The sequence below is a fragment of the Stegodyphus dumicola genome, chromosome 8 (assembly GCF_044657685.1).
Source record: "Stegodyphus dumicola isolate Sdum_Otavi_A_Nest chromosome 8, ASM4465768v1".
In the NCBI taxonomy this organism is placed as follows: Eukaryota; Metazoa; Arthropoda; class Arachnida; order Araneae; family Eresidae; genus Stegodyphus; species Stegodyphus dumicola.
The window spans coordinates 153,779,160-153,802,428 of NC_140775.1; the positions used below are offsets into that span (position 1 = coordinate 153,779,160).

Genomic DNA, 23,269 nt, shown 5'->3' on the forward strand with positions numbered 1-23,269 from the left:
ATTATCTCAAATTACCAACCAGCTGAATCAGGGCGACAGTCGTATAGTCAGTAAAACGGATCGTGCAATGCTGGCTTCACCATATGGGCTTCGGAAGCCATAGATCCACGAGAGTACGTTTGCTGAATGCATGCCATTGAGCTGCACTTCTTGCCTGGGCAAGAGAATACAGAGAATAGACTCAAGTGAAGACATTTAAACATTAAATATTTTTTTGGAAGCAGGCAAGATGAAAAATATGCAACGCTTTCGCTGGGAATCGAACCACGGACCTCTCAATTACGCGCTGAGCATGAAGATCACACACCACGAAGGCATGCCAAGAAGGTGGGAGAAATACCTTATAATTTGAAATGAGTAGTAAGGAGTGATGAGTCTCGATTTCAACCGATGGGAGGCTGAGGATGTGGCATCAGACTCATGAAACCATGACTCCTGTATGGCAGATTGCAACTGTACAAAGCCATGGTGGCTTAATCATGGTTTGGGGTGTTTTCTCTTGGCAGTGTTTGGGATCTTTGGTACTTGTACCAACCTCCTTCAATACGATTCGGTACGTAGAGTTGCTAGGCGATCATCTCCATCCATTTATGTTGTCCTGTCATTCCCACGGAAATGGAGTATCCCAGCAAGATTACTGCACCTTTCACAGGTTCCGGTCGGCTAATCATTAGAAAAAATGAAATAATTTCGAAATGCTTATTTTTTATTTTTTGGCCAGAAACTCGAGTATCCCACCGTTTATATTAGAAATAAGAACAAATTCTAACCCATGAACCCATTCAAAAGACAACCATATTTATTAGTGAATCGCCGAAAATATTCCTCCAAAATGCTTATTCACACTCAAAATGGCAGTTGTAAAAACGAACAGAAATTTCAGATGATTAAAATTAAGGACCTTTTGCGGTTTTGGGCAAAATTAAGGACTTTTAAGGTTTAAAAATCGATTCCAAAAAATCCAAGGACTTTTAAGGACCATACGAACCCTGAATATCCCTTAGCAATTTGAATTCCGCAGGAATTTATCAATGTTTTATGAACTATATTGTATTGTTGAACACAACTCGGGGGCTTTCATCAAAAGAAATTCACAGGAGGACTGTTTATTGATATAGACAAAGCTTTCGATCGTGTTTGATTGGACGCACTTACTTACAAAATTCACAATCTGAAGTTCCCAGATTACATTACACACATAATTAAATCCTGCCTAGCACGTAGACACTTTGTCATTTCAATTTCTGATGCACAATGATCCTCACTAATTCTCTCACTTAGACCCCACACATACATTCTATTCACCAGAAGTTTCGAGTTTGTAAAGCTAAACTATACCCCTTAACTGCTCAAAACAGCATTCTATCCGTTGACAACAAGTTACTCATTTATAAGTCCATGTTGCATTGCATGTTGTTATGCCTGTCCGGTCTGGGCGTATTCTTGTAAATTTGACAGAAAAAAACTTCAAACTGCAGAGAACTGCGTTCTCAGGCAAAGCACTCTGCTACGTTCGTAATAATATCATTCATGAAGAACTTGGCATTGTCCAAATAAGATCATTTTATTACCATCTTGCAGTTAAATTTCATGCAAAAATGAGAATATTCAGTCATCCTGATCTCCAGATGTATAACTATAACTATCTGGATGAGCAGTATAAAAAGTTGCCCATGGCCAAACTTATCCCAGGTTGATAACAGAATAATTAGTATCGAATGTCATTTTATTTATAATTTTGTGTCACTACTGCAATAGTCAAATTATGCCTAACTTATTCTTTTAAATAATACATAATATATTTTAAATCAAATGTAAAGAACTTTGAGCTAATATTAATTGTTAGCATATACTCCAGGTTCCATTTCACATGTACACATTTTAGTATTTTAATTAAATATTTAGAAGTGCACATAATTTAAAATCAGATAAAGTATAAAATGAATATCAGTTTTCAGAATGGAATAAAATGTTAAATTTTTATTTTAGTATAACTGAAACAATATGAAGTAATTTTGTACTATTTTAATTGTAATAAAAACATCTACCTTGTTATTGCAATTATATGCAAAATATTACTGGTATAACCGTGAAAGGACTCTACTATTTATTATTTTTTTATTAAAAAAAAATTACTTTAAGCAGTGCTACTGATATAGCTCTTTCTTCTTCAACCCAGTCAGGAAGTATTGTTTTTAGATCTTCTTGATCAAATTTTGCTTCTGTGAGTAAGATTCCAGTAAATGCTTCCCATTCCTAAAATTACAAACATCATTATTACTAGTTAAAAGTTTTATTCAAATGCAGCATTTTGTTAGAAATATCAGCACAATAAGCTACCTGTTCTTCAAAAAGTTGAGGAAATATACCATGAACCATATGCAATGCGAATGTTAAACGGTCAGCTTTAAATAAAGATCTAGAAACTGCTTCATATGTGATATTTTGTAAAGATTTTATGAGATCATTTATCCTTTCATTAGTTTCTTTACTTATCTGAAAAAAGAAAAATAATTGTTTTACATTTATGGTACACTGCTATACAATAAATTTAATACAGTAAATAATTTAGTGCAATACTGTTGAGTGAATTGACGTTTATCTCAAATATGGTAAACCTCACCTTTTGTAATGATTATTTATGGTCTGAGCTCACCTTATCATCAACTCAACAAACTGTTAAAAGCTGCAGGGGGAGTGTGTAATTTAGTGCTTAAATTGCGCCGGTATTTCTCAAATTCTAAAAGATACGCTCTTTTTAAATTATTTTGCAATATTGCTGCTGAATTGAATTTTATGGTATAAGTGCTATGAACGTGGTATTTAATAAATAAAGGTAACGCACAAAACGTTAAAAAAACGCCCCGTATAACGAAAAGAAAATATTGATTAAAAAAATTTCTTTTAAATTTTATTTCTTAAACATCAGAAGTGGTATTAGTTGCATTATTATTCTTAACATCAGAAATTGCACTATTATTAGAATATAGACAGTTTCACTTTTTTCTTTTTTAAATTTTACTTTTAATCCATCCATTATGCAGAAAATTTCTTTATAATAAACTGATATTTTATACCTTTCATGGCATTTAAATCTGTCAAACCTGTGCAACGATGTGCAGATAGTATCCGATAAATGTAAATATTATCACACATAATTAGAAATTTTTAAAAATTCCTGGAAGCTTACAGTTGGGAAGGGAAACCCCTAAGTCATATATAATTTAAATTTTACATTAATAAATTTATTTTGTGTTATACAATTATATTGAAAATATAAGAGACGTTAAATAATAAAAAATGTTTCTACTTATTTAATTAATTAATCCTTAAGTTGCGAAAGCAATCATTTAAAATTATTATGACATGACCTTTACTCTTAACAAAATTAAAGCAAGCATTATTCTGAAGCATACAAATTTAAAGTAGCCCAGGGGCAAAACAAAAAATTTATACTGCGTGTTACGCACAGACACAACACACAGGACAAATAACCTGATACATAAATATCTTATAGAAATCCCCAGGTGTTTCGTCGTTTAATGGGTATCTATTCAAATAAAGGCATGGGAAAAGGGACACCCTTCACTGAATAGAAATTTATGAAGTAGACGGGCTCCGTTGCTTGGTACAACAGCTGCACTGAAATGCGGAATGGTCCCTGCACCGTTATTTCTGTAGCCCTTTTAATTGGCTGAACAAGCACAGGGATAAATCTTCTAAGTCCTGGAACAAGCAGTAGAGTTGCTTTCGTTGACAACCTCTTTCGTTCGTTTTACTAGCACTTACTACAGCACATTTTCCTCGAGATATATAACGAATGTGAAACGGATTTTTAGAAATACTTGTGTAAGGATCTTAAGTTTTACTAACGTTTATTTTATTTTAAATCTTTACTATCACTTCTTATTTTCTACTTCCGGCCAGAATTATAAGCGTGAAGGTTTTTATGCAAAGTTTGTCTGGCGAACGCCAAGTATTTAAGTGTGGCCTTTTTGCCAAGCGAAGGAGAGGAAGCAGTGAGTCAACGCAGGCCGCTTACCTTAGAAGTCACGCAGTTGCTGTTTGCCTTCCAGGCCAGAGGTTTTAATCCTCTTGATAAATTAAAACGTATTGTAGTGTTCACAGTCTCTGTGCTACATACGCTTCCTGTTATTTTAAGGCCAATCTTCCACGTGTATTATTCTAAAGTTAAATTAGAGTTTAGTTTTATTTTTATACTTTTAAGTTAGACCCCGAGTGGCGGGTCATTGTATTCCGAAGTACGGAAGTTATTGTATATAGAGAAAAATAAAGGGTTTTGTATACCCTTCGTCTGTATCCTGTCTACTTACCACAATTAGTGAACATAGCTTTAGTAAGCTCTCTGTTCCGAGTCAGGTCCTTGTATGTTCCCGAAGAAGGTTAGAAGGAACATTGACCCTGATACTTGTTATTGAAAGTTATGAAATAATGTCCAAACGTAAAATAAATGATTATTTCGAATGTAGTCGAAAGGCCAGAGTAGGTAATATTATTAATGCGAATTTAGCCATTGCAAATGATGATTATGATATGAAGATGACTGGTGATACAGAAGGTGACAAAAATTATAGTTCTGTTTTTCCGAAATATGAACTAAGACTGGAGAAAGCAGTTTTGCTGAAACTTTGCCAAGATGCTGGTCAATTCAACAAAGCATAGAATTTTCGGAAAAATAATAATAATAAAATAAATAAATAAATAAATAAAATAAAATAAAAAAAGACTGGTTAATTTTCAAGAATAAAAAATTAGGATGTCGATGGTGTGAATTAGTGGCACACTTGGGTGTTGTGAGATCCCAAGGTCTGAACTCTCCAGTAGATAACAATTGCACTAGTGTTTGTATTACACCGAATGGCGATTCGAAATTTAAACAGCGGAAATCAATAAGAAAAAAAAAATTGTGAACATAAAGTATCTAAAACCCATAAATTAGCAGAAAAAGTAAAAAAATAACAACGAAATAGATGAAATCGGCCCAGTTGTTTCATCTATGAGAAAAGATTAACTGATAATCACCGAACGTATTTTTAGAACAGCGTATCATTTGGCAAACCAAAACGACCTTTCTATGAATTTGATAAGGAAATCGATGTCCAGATATCGAATGGATTAAATATGGGAAGAATTTTGCATTCAAACGTGTCAGCTATGAATATATTTAATTATATTTCGGAAAAAAATGCAAGAGTCCTTAGCCCAGAAAACTGTCTTCAGAAGTACTCTTTAATTTTAGATGAATCAACAATGCTTAGCAAGGATGCATGTCGCATCATATACATTCGCACGCAACTTTTTAAAATGGAAAATCCAGTTAATATATTTTAAAGTGCTTAAATGATTCTACTGCAAATGGTACTTTGAACTGTTTTGTTAAATGAATTAAATCGATATAAAATAGACGACAATATTCTTCAAAAAATTTTGGTGCCTGTTACTTGTTACGGAGCATCCGTAATGCTGGAAAAAAAATCTGGTCTATGCAAGTTATTGCTCCGCAGATTTTCAGATATAATTATATGGCATTGTTTAAACCTTAAAACACAGACTAACAAGACTAGCAGCATCTCCAAGATTAATTAATCTTGGAGATGCTGCTAGTCTTGTTAGTGGAGTAAGTTATTTAAAAATATTTTTGGACAAATTAAGAAATATTTATCATAATTCACACACACACACACACACACACACACACACACACAAAAAAAAAAAAAAAGAGAAGAACTGAATGAATATGCTGCGCATACTGACCAAATGCTCCTTAAGATTGGTCGCATTCTAGATACTCGCTGGGTAGCTTCCAGTTTTCACTCTGTGAAAGCTATGTGGCATGATTATTTAGCTATGAACATTTTTCTAGTTAAAACACAATAACACGCCGAATAAATACTAATTCAGAAGTCAAACAACAAAAATCAGCGTTATACCTACAAAATTTTCACAGGACTAGTTTCGATGGTTTTACCGAACCATCATCTTCAGCTGCAAAACCGCAAATGAACAAGATAGGAAATAATGATTAGATAAGATAAGAAAGCCTGGACAAGAATAAGCAAGTGGCGCCATCTGTTGGCGAAACCAGAACTAAAACATAATTTCTCTAAAAGCCAAAGGCAAATTTGGATTGGAATTAGGATCGTTAACTAGAACAGAAAGATTTTTATGAATGTGAAATGCCTCTAGAAAATCCAGTTCTCCAATGGAAGATGTTTTTTGAATAATTTTGGCAGCAGAAAAATTGAAAGTGTGATTTTCGGACCAACAATGTTGAGCAACAGAAGACTTCTGTGTTTCCTTTTTTCTAACATATGCCTCATGTTCTTTGACGCGAAATTTTAAGGCTCTCTTAGTTTGGCCAATGTAAATTAAACCACACTGGCAAGGAATCCTATAAATACCCCAGGAATTCATATCCGGAATGGGGTCCTTGAGTATGGAACTCGGAATTTTATTGATGGGAGAATAAACAACCCGAAAGTTAAATTTCTGCAAAATATATGCAACTTTATAGCTAATTGATGGAAAAGAGAGAATGACAGCAGAATTTTTATAATCTCCTAAAACAAGACTGTGCCTTTTAGTGTGTTGAGATGAGAATTTTTTAACTGCTTGATTAATAATGTTGGGTGAAAAGCCCCTGTCAATAGATATTGCTTTTAAATAATTTAGTTCTTCATCAAGGGCTAGTTTGGAGGAGCAAACTTGAAGAGCACGGAAAACATAGGAATAAAATGAAGCTAACTTTTGTTTAGTCGGATGACATGATTTAAAGTGTGGTGGAAGGCAAACCGATGAAGGTTTACGGTAAACTGTAGTACTGAAGTTGGATGTGTTACGTGTGACCAGAATGTCGAGAAACGGGAGAGAATTGCAAGTCTCAAGTTCAAAAGTGAACTGAATAGCAGGATCAATAGAATTCATTGTTGAAAGAACTTTATTTAAATCATCTTTATTACCTTCAAACAGGGTAAAAGTATCGTCTACGTAGCGGAACCATGCCGGGAAGTTTAAAGTTTTAAACAATTTTGATTCATAATAATGCATGTAGATATCAGCCAGGATGGGACTGAGGGGACTTCCCATGGCTAATCCCTCAGTTTGCTTGTAATATTTGTTTTGGAAAACAAAATGTGTTTGTTTCAAACAGAGTTGAGTGAGAGAAATTAGCTCCTCAATTTCGATGCAAGAGAAATGAAATTCGCGAAGTCTGGTTTCTAGACATCTTAATGCACCCTCCACTGGGACATTGGTGAATAATGACTTTACATCAAAAGAGACCATGAGTAAATTACTAGGAGAAATGTTTTTAACCTTTTTTACAAACTCTATTGAATTTTTTATGGTGTAAATGTTATTGTCTAATAGAGTGGAAAATCTAGAAACTAAATATTTAGCTAAAGGATACGAGGCACCATCGATTTATTATTGAATTTATTATTGAATTTCACATTATGAGCGATAAGATGCCTAATCATTTCTTTCTGTGAATCTGAAACTTTACTGAACTTGAAAGCTTTTTCGATAGGAGCCAAAAGAACAAGAGAGAATTCTAAAATATAATTTTAACTTCTCACAAACCTGTAAACCCTCGATTCCAAAGATTTTGGCTCCTATCGAAAAAGCTTTCAAGTTCAGTAAAGTTTCAGATTCACAGAAAGAAATGATTAGGCATCTTATCGCTCATAATGTGAAATTCAATAATAAACCTTTGAAACCAAATCTAACTGCGAGAGAAAGAGCTACAATGCGCGAAATTCATTCTAACCCGGATATTATCATTTCAAAGGCCGACAAAGGTGGCCAGATAGTCGTCATGGATAAAAACACTTACATCGATGGTGTCACTAAACTCTTAAACGAAGGACCATATAATCCGATCCCTAAAGATCCTTCACCTTCGGACTTATCCAAAATAAAAACTGCGATCAAATCTTCGCAAATCATTTCAAGCAACTTAAAACATTCGCTTATCCCATCTGTTGCGAATTGTGCCAGATTATATGCTCTTCCCAAAATTCATAAAAGTGGTATTCCTTTCCGCCCTATTGTATCAAATTTAGGTACTGCCTCGTATCCTTTAGCTAAATATTTAGTTTCTAGATTTTCCACTCTATTAGACAATAACATTTACACCATAAAAAATTCAATAGAGTTTGTAAAAAAGGTTAAAAACATTTCTCCTAGTAATTTACTCATGGTCTCTTTTGATGTAAAATCATTATTCACCAATGTCCCAGTGGAGGGTGCATTAAGATGTCTAGAAACCAGACTTCGCGAATTTCATTTCTCTTGCATCGAAATTGAGGAGCTAATTTCTCTCACTCAACTCTGTTTGAAACAAACACATTTTGTTTTCCAAAATAAATATTACAAGCAAACTGAGGGATTAGCCATGGGAAGTCCCCTCAGTCCCATCCTGGCTGATATCTACATGCATTATTATGAATCAAAATTGTTTAAAACTTTAAACTTCCCGGCATGGTTACGCTACGTAGACGATACTTTTACCCTGTTTGAAGGTAATAAAGATGATTTAAATAAAGTTCTTTCAACAATGAATTCTATTGATCCTGCTATTCAGTTCACTTTTGAACTTGAGACTTGCAATTCTCTTCCGTTTCTCGACATTCTGGTCACACGTAACACATCCAACTTCAGTACTACAGTTTACCGTAAACCTTCATCGGTTTGCCTTCCACCACACTTTAAATCATGTCATCCGACTGAACAAAAGTTAGCTTCATTTTATTCCTATGTTTTCCGTGCTCTTCAAGTTTGCTCCTCCAAACTAGCCCTTGATGAAGAACTAAATTATTTAAAAGCAATAGCTATTGACAGGGGCTTTTCACCCAACATTATTAATCAAGCAGTTAAAAAATTCTCATCTCAACACACTAAAAGCCACACTCTTATTTTAGGAGATTATAAAAATTCTGTTGTCATTCCCTTCTTTCCATCAATTAGCTATAAAGTTGCACATATTTTGCAGAAATTTAACTTTCGGGTTGTTTTTTCTCCCATCAATAAAATTCCAACTTCTATACTCAAGGACCCCATTCCGGATATGAATTCCTGGGGTATTTATAGGATTCCTTGCCAGTGTGGTTTAATTTACATTGGCCAAACTAAGAGAGCCTTAAAATTTCGCGTCAAAGAACATGAGGCATATGTTAGAAAAAAGGAAACACAGAGGTCTTCTGTTGCTCAACATTGTTGGTCCGAAAATCACACTTTCAATTTTTCTGCTGCCAAAATTATTCAAAAAACATCTTCCATTGGAGAACTGGATTTTCTAGAGGCACTTCACATTCATAAAAATCTTTCTGTTCTAGTTAACGATCCTAATTCCAATCCAAATTTGCCTTTGGCTTTTTGAGAAATTATGTTTTAGTTCTGATTTCGCCAACAGATGGCGCCACTTGCTTATTCTTGTCCAGGCTTTCTTATCTTATCTAATCATTATTTCCTATCTTGTTCATTTGCGGTTTTGCAGCTGAAGATGATGGTTCGGTAAAACCATCGAAACTAGTCCTGTGAAAATTTTGTAGGTATAACGCTGATTTTTGTTGTTTGACTTCTGAATTAGTATTTTTCTAGTTCTTTGAAAGACGTAAAACGAGATTCAAAAGAAAGATCTAAAGTTTCAGGCTTAGCAAAAATTTTACAAACGGATATATTTGTTTTAAATCTTGGACTCATGTACGATGCTCTTCAAGAATTATCGAAACTATCTTTGGAGTTGCAAAACAGGAAAACAACTATTATTCATGCTCATCGTCTGATATGTCTGCAAATACAATTATTTGAATCATGATCTTCGAAATATGGAAAGTGCGCCTCCGAAACAACAGAGTCTGTTGAAAATAGGAATTTCAAAGGTAAAAGTCTTAGCAAAAGCGGGAAATCTATCCCCAAAATTCAGTATTGTCAACTGTCAACAACTACTGTCTTGCTCATTCGATGAAAAGTAGACTACTGTCTGTTCGTGCTCGAAACATTGGCACTGAATATGAAGAAGTTATAAAAGAAATTAAAGTACTCAACCCAAAATTTTGGCCTCTTTCACCCCCTGATATAACATGTGGAGAAGGAGAAATAGGAAAGTTGCGCAAAACATTTCACCTAAATGAACTTGAAACTTTAAGGCAATTCAGAATTTTTAAAGACACTAACGGTAAGCAAATAAACTCTGCATTAAGAAAACTTTTGTCATCAGTAAACTGTATACTTGTTTCTAGCGCAGAGTGTGAGAGAGGAGTCTCGACAATGAACATAATAATGCAATCTGCAACTCGCATCTTTTCATGTTAAAACTCTTTCTAATTTAACGTTCATTAGTCGAACCTTCACTCAAGGCTTAATTTCTAAAATCAAAAGTGCCGGAGTCCTGTTAACCCGCTAGGAATGATATATAAAAATTGTATGAACAAAATAATAATAAATAAAACACTAAATTACGAGAAATTAAAGTTAAATAAAATAAAATAAAGAAAAAATAAAACGTAAAATAAATAAAATCTGAAAGGTTTCAGATTTTAAATCACGTCCAAAAGGGCTTTTTTTTTTAACGTTTTGTCTGTTACCTTTATTTATTAAATATCATGTTCTACGTACTCAAACCATAAAATTCAGTTCAACAGCAATGTCCCAAAATAATTTTAAAATGAGCATATCTTCAGAATTTTCGACGCAGAGTTCCGCGCGCTGGAGATAATTTTTTTCCCGTGCAATGTTGCCATTGCTCGCTTTGAAATCGTTTAGTTTGTTAATAAAAAATTCGTTGAAGTGTTACAAAATATGAAATAGATAATAAAACAAATTCCAAATTTGGGCTACCAGATGCCCATATTCGGGTGGAAATGTACGTTGTTTAAAATTGGATGGCTCTAGGTTTTATCACAGTGCGAGAACATACATGCATTCATGAAGATTCTTCATTATTTATTTTCTTTAAATATAATACACGGCGATAATATTTGGTGGCAACAATTTGAAAAGCGAAACAACGGTTATCGTGAATCGAATCAAAATGACAAAACGAAATTTATAGTATAGTTGTATATGAAAATTCAGATAATGCTAGAAACAGGGCGAAACAGAGTGAGGACGTGAGGGAATGAGTGGGTGGAAACAAAAAAATTGAGGGGGTAAGAGATACCGCGGGCTGATATAATTATAGCCATCAAGCGGATGTGTGTCAGGGGTAAAATGAGTTCTGAATCTGACTCCTAAGAATGAACGTAAAGTTGTTGGTTACGCTTTTAGCCCCACCCTCCCGTATTTGGTTATGTTAGTGGATACTGTGGGAAGACGATAGTATAAGATATGCTTGAGCAGTTTATCTCAGTATTTCACTCTTATTGTACTCGCTGTCACTTAACGCACATTTAAGAACACAAATTTCCCTTCCTACGAGGATAACTAACTGCAACCAATCGATAACAAAACACTAGATACGGTGGTATGATGAGAAATTTACGCGGTCGTGAACAATCTCTCGTAAATTTAATGCACTTCTTAGACGGAATACAGAAAGATTTCCACATGTGAATGAGGGGATTTCCTTAGAATGTCTCATATTCTCATGAATTCTAGCCGGTATGTTAGGGAAACAGAGTATTGCAAGGTCTTACTTATTGTTAAAGTAAAATATTACGAATTCTAAAGCTGTTGTTTTCTTTTAAATTGTGGTTTAGTTTTATAAAAAGAAGTAATGGAGCTCATCTTATTTAAGTCTCTGGTGCGCTACGGCTAGAATTGTGAATGAATCTTAAAAGCTGATAAGTACCAGAGCCGGGCTCGTGGGCTCCGACGCAATTTAAGCCCTGCCTTTTGTGCCACTTTGGTTAGCTTTGATCATGCGCTTGACCGTCTTCAGAAAGGTTGCTTAAGTACAACGTACATTTTTACTGCATAAAAGAAAGGATCACTATATTCCATTTATTACTATGAATGAATTATTGTATATAACTGCTGTTCTCAACTGATTATGTATAACTGCACGTCATTATCATATAATATAAATACTATATGCACATTATGATCAAACCATAGGATTTTGTTTTAAAAATTATACTGTATAAATGTTTGCCCTTATGCTATATACAATCTTGAAACATAATTCTGAAGATCAAATCTTCAGTTATTGTTTTATTTCAGTTTCAAATCAATGAATTTGCCAGTAGGCTGAGTATGCATCTGAAAACCTTTGCTTTCAGTTATTCACAAAGATAAAAATTATTGACTGTAAAGGAATGATTAACACCGTATGATGTCATAAAGTGATGTGCAGGGCCATTCCTAGCGGGGTTGCAGCATGTAAAATTATGCGGACGGCCGGACTCTCACGATACCACGCCTAAATATTTTAAAGTCATTGTAACTACTCGCCATATGTTAAGTATTCTTTATACAATTTGTCAAACGTAAATACTTAGTGAGTATGAAATAAAATTTTTATTAATCATTCACCTCTTTTTTTTTTTTTTTTATCTGGAGGCGGCAATCTTAGGAAATTACGTGGGCAGCAGTGATGTGGTGATGTGATTTTTCTAAGCACTCCTGTCATATTCACTGGAGTACATTATTGTGATAGTTCTATATTAATACATAACATATTATATTATGCTTCTTCTATTTGTAAATATGAGTAACTATTATACTGCTGTTGTCTGTGTTATTTATTCCACGACAGGTTTTTTCTGATGGAACCTGTACATATAGACAAAAGTAAAAGCGATGAATATACACAGGAAAACAGATGGTAAATATCTAAATATTTGCATTAATATACTTAAAATACCATACTTAATAAATTTTTGAATTAAAAATGAACATCATAAACATTTATAATACAATAATTTGAGTTATTTATTTGTAATGTTTGGGATATGTGATTTTGTATATGTGTTTTTCAGACATAGGTTAGCAAGAAGAAAACTGTAGTTATACAAAAACCTTTGAAATGTTAAGCCTATAAAGTGGATCATGAAACATTTAAGCTCATTTTGTCAACATGGGGGGGGGGGACTGTGTTCATGCATGCCTGAAACCCTATATTCCTAGAACAGGATTAATCTTATAATCAATATGGCTATATCTACTTGCAGTTTTTAGCAGAAAATGCACAAGAACTATCACAACATACCGATTTACAATAATTCACATATTATTAATAAATAATAACATTTCCTATCTTTTTAGTTATAACGTGAAATCAGTTTCAAAGTGCTGCCAAAATGAAATGCAGTTAATTATATACACTCCTTAGTTATTACGCTAAGTATTCTATTCTGGTTTTTAATTTCATTTCCTTCAGTAAAGGCAATGAAATTTATGAATGAATATTTATCCTAAAATTAAAATGTAGAAAAATGTATGTTTTATGATCCATTAGTTTACTAAACTAAATATAGTAGAAATAATTTTAATATATATATATATATACTTCTCATTTTTTATTTTTCCACATACAGTACAAAGTCTTTAATCGGGACTTCGGCGATTCTGGATTAGGGGTTTTTCCGGATTATAGATCATCAATTTAAATCTGGTAAGATGGCATGCAGAAATTATAAAATTAAAAATATGAAACCGTAATTTATGAAATAAAGAGCAATTATAATCTAAAAGGTATCAAAATTTACAAAAAAAAAAAAAAAAAAAAAAAAAAAAAAAAACTTAATATTTATTTGTTTACTTTATTAAACATTTCTTTCAAAGTAAGTTGTTTAAGTTGCTTCGTTTTTTGTGCAAATGCATTCTCTTTAATTCTATAAACAGACACAATTTCTTGTTCAGTTCCACTGTTCAAGTCCTGTAATTGCTGTGTCGAGAATAAAGACTAACTTGTCAATCGAAATTTTTTCGTTTTCAATAACCTCTCTGTCACTTTCTTCACTATTGGAAGCGGTACATCGAAACATGCTTTCGCTTTATAGATCCTTTGGCAGCTCCAGAATAGGAAACTCTTTTTGACATAATCGAAAGTTCAAGCTTACTTTTTATAAAAATGCTCTGACAGTCTGCAAAAAATAATAAGCCGGATCCAATTAGAAGATTAAGGAATAACGCAATCTGCAACAGTAACTGAAATAGATAATTAGATAGTTTTAGCCTAACTTATACCGTCCGTTATAAATTAAACGCATATGCGTATGCGTAATGATATTATGCGCATGCGTAAACGCATTATGCATTTACCCATGCGCAGAAAGTTTGTAGCTTTTCGGTCCAGATTATAGATCATTCCGGACTATGGACGTCCGGATTAAAGACTTTGTACTGTATAATATTTCATCTGTTTCTGTTAATTTAAATTTCTCTAAAAGATTTAAGAAGGGGGGGGGAAATGCTTCTACTTAAGAAGTATTAGTTGCTGAAATCAGAAAAGGAAGGAGGTTGAAATTTATTTAAATTAGAGAATAGTTCAATATAAATGTTATTCAGATTACTTAGAAGCACAACAGAAACAACCAATAATGAATTTAATTGCTTTCCAAAAGACCATTAAAATAATAATAATTACCGTAGTTGTTTCCAAGGCTAAATGGAACATTTTAAAAAAGGAAGTAAGGCTGAAGCAATACATGGTATTGAGCTTACGAAGCTCTCTCATAAAGAAAAATAAAGTACTACCAAATTCTGCAAGGGGAAGATACATTCTCCTTTCCTATAAAAAAACAAAATATGTAAGATAAGTGATTCTGCAGTGTTAAATATATTAAACAGTTAATCATTATAATATTATTGCAATGCTATATATAGATAATTATGATAGCTATATAGTTTTACATTTTTTCACAATGTACTTGTAAAATATGTAATGCAGTAAAAAAGCATAATTAACAAAGCAAAAGCATTTGAAAGTGTGAGCTTCACTTTGAGAAAGGTAAAATATGATTCTATATATAGAATTTTTTTTAGTAGATTCAATAGTACAAGAAAAGTACTGTATCTGACAGATTACTTTTCTTGCAATAAAAATATTAATTTTTTGTAATTATTAGTGCAAGAATAGAATAAAAATATTCTTGCACTAATAATTACAAAAAATTAATATTTTTATTGCAAACAATATATCTTAAAAATTGCCTGAGAGGCAAAATATCACTTTTATTTTTAGCTAATGAGTGGCACACTTGATTCTGTTTAATTGAGTCATTGGATTATTAGGGCAGCCTTTTTTTGTGCGAAATCTTATTTTGATATATTTTAGGGATTTTTTTTAAACACATCAACACTACATACACTAATATTTGGGAATAATACAAATCAATCATCTATCATAATGCATCTGGCAAATACATATCTGCTTATATACACCACTATCACAGTACTATATACACTATATATACACACCACTATCACAGTAGTGGCGAACCCAAACCTCTTTGATTAAATTCCCATCGGAGAGCGGTTTACCATGTTTTGCCAGGCACAGTAAAATTTGAAAGCTGGCCGTTGGTTTGCTTTAAAAAGATAATTGCAAAAACCAACTTTCTGGTTATTATAATTCCTCAATTTCCCTTCAATAAGCACCTTCTGTTCAGCTTCATCAAGTTCGGCAACAATCTTGTGATTGGTGTTAAAGTGCCGTAAGTAAGTGAAACGTTCAAGGACAGACTAAAATGCTTATTTAAATTACATAGTATCACTTTATTGTGATTATTGATTAAGGAAGTAATATTTTAGTTGCGTGCCATAGGTTCGCCATCACTGCACTATCAGACTATCCTCAACTGCACACTGAAAGCAGCATTTCCAGAAATTTTCACTTTTAGCTATTTTGTATGATAGAACTTAGCAAAAACTTTCTAATATTAAATGAAAATATCTCCTGCCTCTCCTATGCAAGGCACAGTTGCAGGTTGGAATATAATCTCCTGCGTTTTTAAGAAATTAAACTTTAAGAAAATATCTCATGATAAAAAATAGTCATCCTGATTGATAGCCAACTGTTAACAGATATACATATATATATATATAATATAGATTTAAAAAACATTCTCTATTCATATAAAGCAAATTTAAAGTTAATTAAATTTATAACGTTGCGTGCCTCTAACTAGCACGCAACCAAGAGGTGACTGTGAAAGCTTGTATAAACCACAGAGTCTTATAAAGGGTTTAAGTCCCTTTTTATTCAACGTAATAAATTACAATGGCGTCCTCTTGACGCTTACAGACTGTGCCCACTAGGCAGTCAAATAAAAATAAGAACCTGAAAAGAAAGTAAAGACAATATTCTAACTACGAGGCTCTCTAAAATAACTAACTCACCGCGTTTTACAAATACCGCAGCTAATTCAGCAGACTTGAAGCTCACTGGAACAATTGCAACTACTTCCCGCCAAGCACATAGGCCGCAACGCGGGGTTCTTCAATTCTCGATTCTACCACCGCGCTCGCTAAGTAAGAATAACTCTCTCACCGAACTCGTTTCCTTCTATTTAAATCATACTACTTCCGCTGATAATTTGAATGCTTGCGCGTTCTACTAAAATTTACATATTCTGGCATTGGCAGTTCCAGGGGAAAGTAAGGCTTGACAGGAAAGATAGTTTAAACTTAAGTAAAATAAATGTTAGTTAAAATAAATATAAACCCTACATTTGCCGCTGCCAGAATTTGGAAAACTTGGAAGCAGGTCCTACAAACGACCTGTTGTAAGTTTATCTAATTCTGAACTAACTGGCGAAAGCCTCGTTTACACAAAAAAAATCTTATGTAACAATTATATACCAAAATTCTTTTGCTCGTTACAAAGCTTTCTTCTTACAGCAACTTTTCCTGGACTTCATCAATCAATCTTGGTCTTTCCTTCCAGCATCTGGAAGGAATAAGTATCAGTATCTTTCTACATACATTATAATTTACACTTTCTTGACACAATAAATTTTTGTTTTTAACGATTCGTTTTTCTTAGTTATTGCTTACTTCACATTCATTCAATTTTTCAAGCATTAATTTAACTTTACCCTGGCTCTCCACCATGTGTGGTGTCAAACGGGAATATTCGTGTTTTAGTCTTACAACACTTCCCCTAACCACCATGATTTGTTAGAATTCAACAACCAAATAGACACACCTTACTCGACATTCTACAACTCAATGAGCTACTTTAATAGTCTTAAAAATTCAAATGTAGGTGGAGAACCCTACAAAACACATTCATTCTAACTTCCCCCTCATTCATCTTTAAACATGCAGGCTTTCGCTCTAAAGCATGACTTTACAGTTTAATACTTCATTGCTTTTAAGCATTCACTTTTAGCATCTACAATTTTATGCTTCTAGACTAAATTCTACTTTTACATAACATGCAAGTATTTACATACATTTACAAAAGTTTAATACATATGCTTTTTACAATTTACCATAAAAATGAATAAGAGAAAATAAATTTTTACTTTACTCATTCTTCGCCAAGCTGGCGGCACTGAAACTAAAATTCTTATTAATACAAGAATACGAAGTTATTTTTATGTTCGGCCAAATTTTGGCTTCAACATAACAGAATTAGTCTTTCGACCAACAGAAAATGCTTGTTTTTAGCTTTTACACTTAAAGAAAATAATACTTTTGCCTTAGCTAAATAAAGTAAAACAAAACTAAGTCTCAACCGAGACATATTGACTTTCGTCAAAACATAGAACTTCGTACTTATGCCTAACATTTCGGAACAAAAGAGAAAAAAAATTTATAGAAGGTTTTAACTTATCTTTGAGTTTTCGATGCTTGAAACTCCGTCATCCGTTTTTGACAAAATTGATCCCAAGTTAGAGGTGTCATGGATGTCAATCTTCTCCTTATTGATCTCCGAGTGTCGTCCCCGTTGCTCTTTCTTTTGCGTCCTCTACATGCTGGCCTCTTGACGGAGTAATCGTCTGGTTGTTGGCCTTTGCGTTTCTGCCTGGGACGGCTGGTCGTGACGTCCTCCGGTCTGGAGTCCTTCTTGAATTTCTTCTGTTCGTCGTATTTTTGTGCCTCCTGTTGGCGTTTCAGTTTCCGGAACGGCGGCCTTGCTGGCACCTGACTCTGTGGCCGTGTGCGCGTTCTCCTTGATGTGTAATTTCTCCTGCCATCTTTTGTAGATGGTGTTTTCGTCTTTACCACGGTTTCTTTACCCGGTTCATCTGTATTTTTGTTTTTCTTAAACGCCGGAGTTTGAAAATCCTCTTTTCTTTTTGATACCGACGTCCGGGTTGTAGAAGTGCTAGGTCTCTCTTCAGTTCTCCGTTTCTTGGGTGGTGGAATAGTTGTTGCAGTCTCTGGCCCTTCTATTTCGTTTAGACTTGAGTCCTGCAAGAAACTTTTAAGGATTTCAAAATCATTTGGATTATAGTATTTTTTCACCTGGTCGGGACTTGCTTTACAGATTTCCCCTCTCTCGTTTTTAAGATATAAGACTACTCCTTTGATTTCCTGAATTACATAGGGGCCTTCAAACTTTGGAGCTAGCTTTGCCATAAAATTGTCTGGGGCACTTGATAAAGAAAATTTCCGTTTCAATACTTTATCCCCAACTTTAAAATCTGCTTCACGGCGTTTTCTATCATAATAAATTTTCTGTCTATTTCTTGCCGTATCCGAGGTTTTAAGTGCCTGATCAATTAGCTTTTGCACGTCCTTTTGTCTAAATTCCTGCTCTCTTTGTTGCACAAAGAATAATTTATCTAAAGGCGTAATTAACTTTCGGCCTAAAAATAATTCTGCTGGAGTTTTTCCCGTAGTATCATGATGTGCCGTTCTTAAAGCATAAGCTAATTCATTTATGTAGCCATCCCAGCGCTTGTGATGTGTGCTAATGTAACTGCGAATTATTTTTACAATGTTTTTATTAACTCTTTCTGCTATGTTAGCCTGTGGTCTATACGGAACCATTTTGATATGGCGTATATCAAGTCCATTGCATATGTTTTCAAATATTTGACTAATGAATTGTTTTCCGTTATCGCTAATGACTTTTATCGGTGCACCGTATTTTAAAATGTATCTGTGTAAGAATGCATCTGCGACTGTTTTGGCTGACGCGCGTTTAAGTGGAACAATTTCTATCCATTTTGAAAAATGATCTACTATTACTAAAAGAAAACGATTTTTATTTAACTCGCTCTGGGGGAAGGGACCAAGGAGATCTATGCCTAAAATTTCATTCGGAAATGTAGCGCGAATGCTATTTAAGTACCCGGCCGGGCTGTAATTAATATCATTTATTAACTGACATTGATTGCAGGACCTGACATACGCCGTTACTATTTTGTATAATTGCGGGAAATATACCGCCTCGCGTACCCTTTTTATAGTCTTCCTGACCCCGAGGTGGCCCGCTGTTTTTTTTTCGTGCAACTCCTTCAAAATGCTTAATCGAAGCGAGGCTGGGATGACTGGCTTATACTCAAGATTTTCGTTTGTTGTTTTCGTATAGAATAATAAATTATCTATTATTTCATAGTTTTTTGCTCTATTTCTTATCGCTTCGATATCTGTATGCTCAAAGCTTTCGGGGTCTTTCAAATAAGCATAGATATTTCCAAATTCAGGATCAGCTTTCAGTTCAGTAATAACCGTATCTCTAGAATCTAAAATTTTTGAAGTCAACACAGCGCATTTAAGTTCATTACCTTCATCGTCCAGTTTTATACGAGAAAGTGCGTCAGCTACATTGTTTTCCTTACCCGGTTTATATTTTATTGTGATATTATATTCTTGGTGTTTTAAAGCCCATCTTATTAACCTGGGCGTTAGGTTTTTTCCCGAGTAAAGTCTACCAACAGCCGCATGATCCGAAAAGACTGTTACTGGCGATTTGCCGAAATAAACTCGAAATTTGTGTACAGCCATTAATACGGCTAATGTTTCTCTTTCTGTAGCTGTATAATTCCTTTGTGTTTGATTCAATGTTTTACTAAAAAATGCCAGCGGATGGTTATTTTGCATAAGAACCGCACCCACCGCATAGTCTGATGCATCTGCCGCAATTTCCAGGTTTTCGTCCCCCTCAGGGAATTTTAAAACAGGGGCATTAATAAGCGCTTCTTTTAATCTTTCAGAAGCTGTGTTAGCTTCCGCTGTCCACGTAAATTTACTCTTTTTTCTTTTGATTACTAAGAGTGGTTCAACAATATTAGCGAAATCTTTTATGAAAGATCGATAGTAAGAACATAGTCCAAGGAAAGACGAAAGTTTCTTGGCGGTGTTGGGCGGTGGGAAATTCTTAATAGCTTTTATTTTTGAATCTTGCGTTTCTATACCCTTTTGCGAAATTTTATAACCGAGATATTTAAGTTCTTTAGTTGCGAACTTGCATTTTGAGGCGTTAATTGTAAGACCGGCCTCTTTTAATAATTTAAAAACTTGTTCGAGGTCATTAATGTGTTGTTCCAACGTATTACTCGTTATAATTATATCATCTAGATAAATTAAAGTTGATTTTCCTAGGACAGGCTTTAGAACAATGTCCATAGCTCTCTGGAATGTTGATGGGGCCCCACACAACCCAAAAGGCATGCGTAAAAATGCATAAGTGCCCGATTTTGTTATAAACGCGGTTTTATGTATATCTTCGGGTCTCATAGCTATTTGATAGTAGCCAGACGTTAAGTCCAAAGTAGACATATATCTTGTCGATTTGATCTGTCTAATGATCTCGTCTATAACCGGCAAAGGGTAAACTGGAAATTTAGTTATGCTATTTAGTTTTCTATAATCGATAGCAAACCTCCAAGCCTTTTTATCCGAAGGAGGAAACTCGTTCTTTTTCCTACATAGTACGACTGGACTTGCGTATTCACTATTTATGGGCGTTATTATTTTATTCTTTAACATCTCCTGAATATGTTCTTCGATGATTAAGTCTTTTTGTTTATCATAGCGATACGGTTTAGTCCTACAAGGTTTTTCGGCCTTTAATTGAATCTTGTGAGTCACGATCTGACAGTTTCCCGGTTTTTCTGAAAACAAATGAGAAAAATTACTCACCACTTGCTGTATTGCTTTACTTTTCTGGTCATTCAAATGGCTAAGGTCCAATTCAGGTGTCTCCACCGGTTCCACCACCCTCTGGTCCATCTCCAGCACCACGGAACTATCTTGAAAATTTAATTTGGCCCTCGCGGCCCTTAAAAAGTCCATACCTAAAATAAGAGAGTGTTGGAGGTCTTTCACCACAAAAATTAATACTTTGAGATTTTCCTCTTTTATCTGTAAGTTTAATGATACTTTCCCGATGCAGTGACATGTTTTTCCTTGCGCCGCTATAATTTCCGTATTTCTGGTTTTAAAGAGTCGTATCCTAAAAAAATTCTTTTTGAAGAACTTTTCACTCATGAAATTTCCTTCTGCCCCTGTATCGATGAGGGCTTCTACTGGTACATCGCCAACCAGGACTTGTATAATTGGTAGCTGTGAGTTTTTTACGATGATTGTATTTAGATGTCTATTTGAGGGTTTTTCTAAAACTTCCGGGGTCTGGACCCTCCCTTTCACAGGCCCCTCTAGTCGTTTAAAGCTTTCCTTTCAATCTGTGTCTTCTGGTTACGCGGATGCTTATTTTCAGATTTTCTTTTTGGGCCTTGACCTTCGAGTTTCGATGCGTTAGCTTGATAGTTCTTTCCCCCATATGAGCGATTTCCATTTCTTGTTTCCTCCTTCCTTCTGGTACTTTGAGAATATGTTTCCCCTCTCGCTCTTTCCGCTATTCTGCGATTTTGAAATTTCACCGCCAATTCGAAAAGTTCCTGCAATGTGGTTGGGTTTCTAATTTCAAAGTAGTCTTGAACAGCGGGTAACAATCTTGGTAATATTATTTCAATAATCTCCGCATCGGGTTTCTTGCCATACAGCATATCCGTTAGCTTGATTTTTCGTAAAATAAAGTCCGTCAATTGTGCTGTATCCCGTTGATAGAAACTATATAGCTCGGCTTCCAGCCGTGCGCGATCTTTCACTATGGGGAAGGCCTTTACTAACGATTTTTTGAAATTTTCAAATGTATACGTCGGGCTTCCAAATTCACCTAGAAGAAATTTGCCTATATTTTTCCACCATAGCGCGGCCTGTCCTCTTAGTGCTGATGTGGCAATAGCAACTTTTTGTCTTTCAGGCACAGGATAGAGCTGAAAGTGGTTTTCTATACCTTCTAAAAATACGGACACCGAATTTTTTCCGTCGAAATAGACGTTTGGCTTGATTGATGCTCTCAAAGTCTGGACCAGGTATCCAAATCCTTCTAACTGCGTTGTCATTTCTTGGTGTTGTCCAGCGGCTTCCATCCAGTTTTCGGCCATTTCAGTTCGATAAGTGTTCGGGCGCCAATATAACGTTGCGTGCCTCTAACTAGCACGCAACCAAGAGGTGACTGTGAAAGCTTGTATATACCACAGAGTCTTATAAAGGGTTTAAGTCCCTTTTTATTCAACGTAATAAATTACAATGGCGTCCTCTTGACGCTTACAGACTGTGCCCACTAGGCAGTCAAATAAAAATAAGAACCTGAAAAGAAAGTAAAGACAATATTCTAACTACGAGGCTCTCTAAAATAACTAACTCACCGCGTTTTACAAATACCGCAGCTAATTCAGCAGACTTGAAGCTCACTGGAACAATTGCAACTACTTCCCGCCAAGCACATAGGCCGCAACGCGGGGTTCTTCAATTCTCGATTCTACCACCGCGCTCGCTAAGTAAGAATAACTCTCTCACCGAACTCGTTTCCTTCTATTTAAATCATACTACTTCCGCTGATAATTTGAATGCTTGCGCGTTCTACTAAAATTTACATATTCTGGCATTGGCAGTTCCAGGGGAAAGTAAGGCTTGACAGGAAAGATAGTTTAAACTTAAAATAAATGTTAGTTAAAATAAATATAAACCCTACAAATTTAAAATTTTAAATTATGAAATTTTAATTGTATACAAATAAATGATTAATTATTGCTGCAAACTAATTTACAATATCATCTAAATTCTGAGAGTATATGGAAATTAAGTACAAGTATCTAAAACCATGAAAAAATATATAATATTCCAAAAAATTAATCCTAAAAATTTTTAAAAACATTCTAAGAATAAATTAATTTGCAGTAGTGAATAATTGTTGAGCAGGCAAGAGACAGATCTTATCAAGGGGAAAGTGCCTCCAAACCTAACTCTCCTATTACTCAATTTGCGTTTCGTCATACATATAGGCATGGGTATTGTAATATTCAAAACCAAAAGTAAATCAAATGTAGTGAATTACTAA

At 34.4% G+C, this 23,269-nt stretch overlaps 1 protein-coding gene across 1 annotated transcript in view; it reads right to left on the reverse strand.

Moving 5' to 3' along the window:
• The window catches only part of btv (dynein cytoplasmic heavy chain beethoven), a 256,105-nt gene that overhangs the window by 22,513 nt on the left and 210,323 nt on the right, over positions 1-23,269 (reverse strand). The window contains exons 60-62 of the mRNA XM_085822605.1: positions 14,552-14,695; positions 2,341-2,496; positions 2,137-2,256 (exon numbers count right to left, since the gene is read on the reverse strand). Of these exons, the coding sequence (XP_085678731.1) occupies positions 2,137-2,256; positions 2,341-2,496; positions 14,552-14,695 (420 nt within the window). The remainder of the gene's footprint in view (positions 1-2,136; positions 2,257-2,340; positions 2,497-14,551; positions 14,696-23,269) is intronic.